This window comes from Aulonocara sp. 'chitande type north' Nkhata Bay, linkage group LG3 (assembly GCF_057382095.1).
Source record: "Aulonocara sp. 'chitande type north' Nkhata Bay isolate Kocher_YH1m ecotype deep benthic linkage group LG3, A_spYH_male_GT1.1, whole genome shotgun sequence".
Lineage (NCBI taxonomy): Eukaryota > Metazoa > Chordata > Actinopteri > Cichliformes > Cichlidae > Aulonocara > Aulonocara sp. 'chitande type north' Nkhata Bay.
Genome location: NC_141346.1, coordinates 14,816,477 through 14,825,282, shown reverse-complemented (window position 1 = coordinate 14,825,282; position 8,806 = coordinate 14,816,477). Strand labels below are relative to the sequence as shown.

The following is an 8,806-nucleotide window of genomic DNA, read 5'->3' as shown; positions in this document are numbered from 1 at the left end:
TCGACCAGTCCAACCACTGCTGTCCTCCTGCTGGTCTCTAACTGGTTCATCCCAGCACCTCAGACCAGAGCACATCCATATAATGATTTTCCACGGATTAAGATTAAAGTGATTCAAAATTTCAAATACCATATGAGGATTTTAATCTAAGTAAGTTTTAAATGTATTTTGCTGCAGTGAAAAACAATATAAATATGTTAATGTGTTTCATGGACACAGTAGGTTCACTTTTTATATTTTAAGTATGATTCAAGCACCTTGTTCTTGTTCCCTCAGCAACTATTTAATTTCTCTGCGTGAACAATAAACCTTTGCTCTCACTTATTTTCCTCGTGTGGTTCTGTGGGTTTCACCAAGACGTCTGATGGAAAATCTGACTTGGTCGTGGCTAACCGACCCACATATCTTTTCATTGCAGAAAAGAAAACAAGCATTAAACCACAGCAGCAGAAACTATTCAACGGCTTTAAATAATGCAGCAAAGCTTCATCTCAGACAGAGAGATTTTACTTTGATGTTTTACAGTAAGTCACACTGAAACCAGGCAGCTGCTGCTGACATGGCTTTTTAAAAAATTATTATTTAAACTGGTCAAATAAAAACAGAACATCTTGAAAAGTCTTTGGTAATAATGAATATAATTGAATTTTATTTTGTTAACCTTACTGAGTGTTCATTTATTGTTACTCCACCTGGGAAACATTCGCAGTGTAACACTCAGAGTTTTAACATAAAGAGCTGAAGTGTTTAGAGATGAACTACAAACTGATGAACATGTGACTCAGACTGGACAGACTCATCTCCTGAACCAGCTCAGAGCCCCTCCTGCTACACCTCAGTGAGTTACAGCAGAAATGATTGATGCCAACGCTGCTATTGATATTAGATCGATACTAGAATGATAGCATAGTGCTAGTCCATAAGTTCAGTGTATAGCACACTTAGAAGTGTTAAGTAAATATGTTTCAATGAAAAAAAAACATAGAGAGTCTGGGCCTGAGTCCATTCAGCTTGTGATAGTCCAGCTGTTGATCAGCACCATGGACAGCACTCACACACATTGATATTCAAGCTTATGTTTTAAACTCACACCATCTTCTTCAACCAGACCAGCACTGGCTTAAAATAGATTGTGAGTTGCCAAAGTAACATAAAGCAAGTAACCTTTAAATATGTAATATGATTAGCAAAGAGTATTTTACAACTTAAATGTTTCTGTAAATAGATTGTATTTGAGCCCTGGAACAGACTGGAGACCTGTCCAGGGTGTACCCTGCCTCTCGTCCTAAGACAGTTGGGATAGGCTCCACCCCCCACGACCCTGAAAAATGGATGGATGGATGATTGGATTGTATATGCCATCTTATACACACATATTTAAATGAAGGGAATCTTTATGGGGCGACCGTGGCTAAGGGGGTTGGGAATCACATCCGTAACCAGAAGGTCGCCGGTTCGATCTCTGGGCTCTCTGTCCTGGTCATTGTGTCCCTGGGCAAGAGACTTTACCCTACTTGCCTACTGGTGTTGGCCAGAGGGGCCGATGGCGCGATATGGCAGCCTTGCTTCTGTCAGTCTGCCGCAGGGCAGCTGTGGCTACACCTATAGCTGCCTCCACCAGTGAGTGAATGAATAGTGGTATTGTAAAGTGCTTTGGGTGCCTTGAAAAGCGCTATATAAAATCCAATCTATTATTATTTATCAACAGTGACCTCAAATACAACTTTTTCATTCAATACAGTGTGTTTATACTTAATAAAAAGTTATTATTTTAATGTCTTTTAATCCAACTATGACAGCATCACTGATGATCTTCTTGTATCCATGTTAGTATGTAAAGTCCAACATCTCCCTCTAGTGGCCACATATATAAACCATGTGTGAGGATGGTGTTAATGTAAAATGTGAATGTGTCACCAAGTTCCTCAAACTCAAACGTGTTGAAGACTTCAATGGCTTGAGGACCAGGTACTGTGAGCAGCAATGCAATTTTCCTGGCATCGGGATTGGAGTCCAGTCCCATGGCTGCCATATACAGCTCAAACTGCTGCTTACAACACCACCAGTTGCTGTTCACTTTCCCCACCAGTTTCAGTCCTTCCGGTGGCTTCAAACCTTCCGTCTCAAACAGAACTTTGAACGGTTCCACTCTTTCACATTTACTCCTGGTACCATGTGTTGCCTTCGTAGCGTTTGTTCAAAATAACACAGCATCCACTTATGCTTTGCGAGCTACTGCCCCAAACATTTTATTAACACCATTCTTATGTCACACCACAGACCAGTCTTCTTTCATGTGCTCCCCTGGAGGTATTCATGAGCTTTCTTAAATACAGTGCCCCCTGCTGGTAAACCTTATCATTACATTAACATCTACATATCAACACAGTGACCATCTAACATGACTGGTTAGTTTGCATTTAAAGTCCAACATCTCCCTCTAGTGGCCATATATAAACATGTGTGAGGATGGTGTTAATGTAAAATGTGAATCATAGTGTTCCAGTCAGTCATCAGTGTGTCTCTGCACAGCTGTAATTAAAATGTGTTCAGAGGGCCTCAGTGTCTGAATGGTTCCAGTTCAGCTCCATAACAGCAGCGTCCCTGGTTTGATTCCTGTGTTTCAGCTCATATCTGCCTCTCACTGAGGGGGACGTCCACACACACACTGACCACCTCTGTGTTTGAACCAATAGAAAGCTGGTGCTCAGAGGAAGAGGGCGGGCTTTACTTGGTGTCAGTGACAGAAATGAAAAAAAGCTCAAATGAGTGAGAAGGACGATGAAGGAAACATCTGTGCTGTGTCTGCTCTGTAAGTAGAATCTCTGTGTTTGTTTGAATTCTTCTACTTTGACTGTCTGCTCTCCTGATAACTGATGATGGAGGAGAAGACATGAAAAACAAATCAGGCTGAATTCAAGTTCAAACACCACGAGGACCAACTGCAGGTCTGAACTGACTCTTTATGTTTGCTCAGGAGTCGAGGAAACACAGCAGGCAGTGAAAAGATCAAATCATTCACTCATTATATCAACACAGCTTGAAAGTCAACACATGACTTTATGGAATTTACTTTTTTCAATCTTTTGTTGTCCAAACCTTATTGAAACATGTTACTGATATTAAATAAAAAACGAGCTCATAAATCTATAATACACAGACGAGTTTGTGGGTCTGTCAGCTGTTTGTGTGGAGTTGTTCTTTATTGTAGCCAAAAAACAAACAAACAAAAGAAAACCAACAGAAAATGGAAATCTGATGCAAATATTCAGTTCATAACACATCAATCCTACAAAATTAAAGAGAGTTAATAACATGCTTTGTTGTGTGATGACATTTTAAGTTCATGGTTAAAATATCAAGCATATAAGAGTGTATTTATTTAATTTTATTATTTATTTTGTTAAAAAAAAATAAAGGTGCTGAAAATAAACATGTTACTTGCAGTTTTGTCCCAGTAGAAGTGAACTAGACACAAGTTTAGAAGTTTTGGTGTCAGAGCAGTCAAACGGACACAATCATAGGAGGTTACGCAAAAGAGGGTGGAATCCTGTAGCTGAACTATTAGACACTGCAAAGCAGCGAATGTCGACCTGAACGCTGCTGCACTGAAGTTTGCTGCTTGTTGATAAAGTGAGTGGCTATTTGGCAGAGCGAGCGGACTTTGAACAGCTAGTTTCAAGATAGTTGCTCTCTCAGGACATTTCTTGGCCTGAATGGCCCGGGCCAGGTTACTGGAGTCCCCTCTACCTGACACCAGACTTTCCAAAGTACCACCCTGTTTTATTTTGTTTACTCCAGATGGAGCGAAGCAACCATAAGGTTTTGGGTCATAATGATCTCCAGCTCCTTTTCTGTTATATTGTTTTCTCAGCTTAAAATAAGTGGGAAATTTTCAGTTGATCAAAAAGAGAGAAGTGGACTTTAATTTTGTATATTACCTGTAACGTGAGGGTTTGCTATGTGGTTTGGAATCACTCTGAATGATTAGAAACAGCAAGATGGAGACGGATAACTTTTTTAGAAGCCTCATTGCACTCAGCACACAGCAACAACAACCCAACACTTCCTGTTTACCACCCTCATGAATACTCGACTGGCCTCTCAGAAGCTATACTCGGATTAATGCAGGGAAAACAACTAGGTAGATATAACACATACTTATTACTGCTTTGAACATGCATATGTAAACATAACATGTAAATATCAAAACACGTAACTACCAAAGGGGCACATAACCAACTCTATAAATGTTATAAAGTTATGAAGTTACATTTAAAGTTGCATTTAAATTTGCTGCTACACTGTACAATACTTATAATAATATTTATATTGTAATATCAGTTAACAGACACATTCAAGTTTAAATACTGTGTATTCATTGTGTTCATGGTGTACAGTATTTCTATACTGTACACCATGAGTACAGTATAGACAAAAGTCAAGTAACCAGAACAGAAGATGTCAGGAACAGCTGCAGAATATATGGGTTGTACCCGGGGCACTCAGCCCAGGAGCTATAAGTAGTTCATATGTTGGTCTCATTATTGACCCTAGGGAATTTTGATTTTCTGGGGGTAATTTAAGTTACACAATCTTGAGTTTAAATACATACTGTATTAAGAGAAAAGAACCCAGGGCCCCTGTCTACATCAGTATAAATATATGATAGATTGGCTACATTATGTTCACCTCAAATCAACCTGAGTGTCATTTCTCTTTAGTTCTGATCTCACTGCTGAGCTGCACAACAAACCAAGGTCAGTAACCTTCTTCTGTCACACATGAAACTCTAGGCTCTTGACAGATTCAGTCTTTTCTCCCTCCCGCTCATCTTATCTTCCCTGTTTGCGTTACTCATGTCCTTGTCTTGTCTACTCTAACCCTCAGAGAGTCTCTCTCTTGTTCTCTAAACCCTAAAAAATATGGATTATATCAACTGGTCTCTGAACGCGATTGACACCTTTTTATGGACGACAAGCCTGAGTTTGGGAGAGCCCAGTTGTCCTGGTGGGATGTTTTCTGCCGATACACGATGGATGGGTGGCAGCACTGGTGTGTGCCTGGTGGGACTGTCAATTTAGGATATAGAAGATCTATACTTGTTCTGAACCGTGATAACAGGGTTCTTGCTGATCGGAGCTGGCTCGGCCCTGACTTACTGATATTAAAGAAAGCTCTTATGGCTGTTCAAAACTCCACAAGGCTAGCCCCTATGATTGAAGCGATGGGAAGGGCCATGAGCACGTAGACGGTGCTTATGGAACATAAAATGGAAAGATCTTGGAGAAGCTCACGACTGTCATGTCTGTATGCAGGCAGGAAAAGGACCCAATATGCAGACTCGTAGAGGCAGAACTTAAACTCAAGGTCCACTGCTTTATTGCAGGCATAAGTCAAAAACAGAACAAAACTAGGAGGGCTAGAAACTGAACTAGAGCTAAAGCACACAGGCAGGTCTGAGGGCATGAATGTTAATGATGCGACAAAGCACAGAAGCAAGCACAGACAATAAATACAGAAGGTTAACAGGGCAAAGAGGGAACAGCTGGGAGACACGGCTGAGGATAATTACACATGAGGAGAAAGGGAGGATGCAAAACTGAGCACACTGACTATTAATACTTTCACAGTAAAACAGGAAGTGCACAGAGGAGCTGGGTGGGGGAACACAGATAAACATAACAGCACAAAAGACGAGGGGAAACACGGCACAAGAACTCAAACAACAATATACACACATGGCAAACACGAGAACTCGGACTCAGTAAAAGCTCGGAATACTACAGAAACCAAAACCAAGAGACCCACAATGACACATGAAACCAAGGAATAACACGACTCTTCAACTGGAAATTTACAGACCTGGTGACATGAGATCAGCTGTAAAAATGTAATGCAGTTTGTTTGCACTAAACCCAAACAACCATAATTTCTCCCATGTTGCTGCCAGAAGGCTCTAACAACAAATTCTTCTCCTTAATAACGGGACTGTGTTTAGACTCTCTGTGATTCTATGGTGTTAAAATATGAAGATTCATTTGCCTTTCTGTGCCGAGATCTTTTTCTGTTCTCAATTTGTTTTCCTCTAGGAGCTCAGTATGGGTGGAGTTCTTTTTTCTCATCGACTTCCTTCAGGGTGTACTTTCACTGTTTTCTTTTTGGCGCGTCCACGTCTGCAGCCTGATCTCAAATATAAAACTGATTCAATTAAGCATTAATCACAGAATTATAAAAGTTTTAACAAAAATATTTGATATAACAAATTAAATATTTTTCATTTTAACCCTCACAGCTCGTCTGACTGTGAGTCCCAGCAGCTCTCAGTTCTTTGAAGGAGACTTTGTGTCTCTGAGCTGTGAGGAGGACGACAGCTCTGCTGGATGGACTCTGAGGAGAAACACAAGCAAAGGAAATAACAGTCACTGTGGAAATGGATGGGGAACATCCGCTAATTTATCCTGTGACATCAGTTACATCGTTGAACGAGACAGTGGAGTTTACTGGTGTGAGTCCAGAGAGGGTCCCATGAGTAACATGGTTAACCTGACAGTCACTGGTAAGCTGAGTGTGTGGAGTTAGTGTTGATGAAGCTGTGTGTAAATGGATGAAATGCTGTAGTTTGTCTCTGTGTTGAGGTGGATCAGTGATCCTGCAGAGTCCTGTCCTCCCTGTGATGGAGGGAGATGACGTCACTCTGCTCTGTAAAACAAAGACCACTCCCTCCAACCTCCCAGCTGCTTTCTATAAAGATGGCTCCCTCATCAGGAAGCAGCCTACAGGTCACATGACCATCCAGCATGTTTCCAGGTCTGATGAAGGCCTCTACAAGTGTGACATCAGCGGTCATGGAGAGTCTCCATCCAGCTGGATCACTGTCACAGGTGACACACTCACCTGTCTGTGTTTCTGCAGCTTTCAACATTCACAATGTGACGACAACTTAATGACTGTGTTTGCTTTATTTTAGGAGAACACACCACCACACCTCCACCTCCATCCACACCTCCACCTACATCCACCTCTCATCCAGCTTTCACCTCCATCACTCTTCCTCGACCACTCTCTCTTCCTCTTCTCTCTCTGTTGTCATGTGTTGGATCCTCCTGTGTTGTGGTTCTACTGGTGTTACTGGTTCTGCTGGTGAGACGATGTGTTCACAGGAAACCTGAAGGTGAGACTGACTGAGACTTTTTGATTTTAGATTTGAAGTTCATGTTAATCTACATGTTATAGTCTTTACATCAATAGTGATTTGATGGTTTTGCATTGATGTTTGATCCCCATGGAAGTAACTCAGCATTGTACAAATCTACGAATATTTCTTTGTATATCATTTTTTTAAATTAAAATCCTAACTTTAGAGTTTTTAAGTAAAACATGTTGCTGTTGAATTTGGATCATTTCACCAGATGAAGATGAACCTGTAGACGATGACATCACGTATGGTGACATCCAAATATCAACCAATCGAACTCGAGGTAATTCTGGGTGTTTTTGTTACAAGATTCTTTAATGGTTGTACAGATGTTGTTGTTGTTTTTTTTAATGAAATGCTTTATATCATACTTCAGAAAAGTTTGAGCTTTTAATCCTGTGCACAGACATTTTATGGCTTATTAAAAATAAAGTTATTTGAGGACACTGTGGAGCATGTAAAAATGTAGATGGATGAAACGCTCCCATTTTCTTTCAAGAGTTCTGGAGAAAGTGATCTATATACAGTTGCAGGCCCACCTTGATTTTGATCTAAAAGGCTGAGCCCCCTCCTCCCTATTCGAGCTCCTATTTATTTATGCTCCAGAGAGAACCGTGCGGTCCAGTTCCAAACTTATGTTATCTATTCCATGGTCTAAACAGAGCCGTCTGTGTGGCAGGTCCCACACTCTGTAATAGTCTGCCTCTAAATATTAGATCTGCACATTTGTTGGATTTCAGCACGAGGTAACCCACACATTGTTGTTTTAGTTCGTTCTATTGTCTTATTGTTTTATTGTCTTCTTTTTTATATTTAATTGCAACATTGTTGCACATTTTACTTTTTTAGTTGCATTTTAGTTTGCACAGCACTTTGTGCAGCGTGAGCTTTTGGAAATGTGCTATATAAATAAGCTTGACCTTGACCTTGATTTAAGGTTATATGCTAATGGCTACGTTAGATACAAAGCCCCAAGTAGAGAGAGTAAAACTTCTAAAGCTGTAGCTAAAATGACCACCAATCACATGGCCTCTGATCAGGATTTGATGGTCATCTGTGTAAAATGCAGACCTGAAGTTTAGTCATACAAACTTTGATATACATTAGACTCAATCTATAACATGTACAGGCAGGGATTCACGTCTTTTGACCGTTGATCCTCATCACTGAGTTTCCCTGAACAACAAAGTGTGCATAAACAACTTGCATATTCAAAACTGTGAAACCATTTTCCTTGATAAAACCCCTCTCCTCAAATATAGATTCAATAATATGATTATAGGTTAAAGACTTGCCTTCATAAACTCATTGTTTTAATATGATCATTTAATATAAAACAAATACCACAAATATTTTGACCAAACAACGTCAGAGATCTCATTGATAAGACTGACCACACTTTAAGACTGGGATGGTAGAGGAGGTCGCCCACTAATCAGAAGGTTGGGTGGAAGGACTGGATCCCTAGTCTGGATGCCAAATAACTTTGGGCAAGATAATAACCCCAAGTTGCTCTCCGATGGAGTATAAATGTGCATGAATGTTAGATAGAAGAACACAAATAGAAACATCATAAGGAAAAAGTGTTTGTGTGAATGGGTGAATGAG

General features: G+C 40.3%; 1 protein-coding gene across 1 annotated transcript in view; it reads left to right on the top strand.

The window, feature by feature from the left end:
- Positions 1-4,684: 4,684 nt before the first annotated feature.
- Positions 4,685-8,806, top strand: part of LOC147334107 (Fc receptor-like protein 1) — a 171,780-nt gene continuing 167,658 nt past the window's right edge. Inside the window, exons 1-4 of the mRNA XM_086286618.1 lie at positions 4,685-4,760; positions 6,296-6,559; positions 6,639-6,884; positions 6,971-7,174. Of these exons, the coding sequence (XP_086142744.1) occupies positions 4,685-4,760; positions 6,296-6,559; positions 6,639-6,884; positions 6,971-7,174 (790 nt within the window). The remainder of the gene's footprint in view (positions 4,761-6,295; positions 6,560-6,638; positions 6,885-6,970; positions 7,175-8,806) is intronic.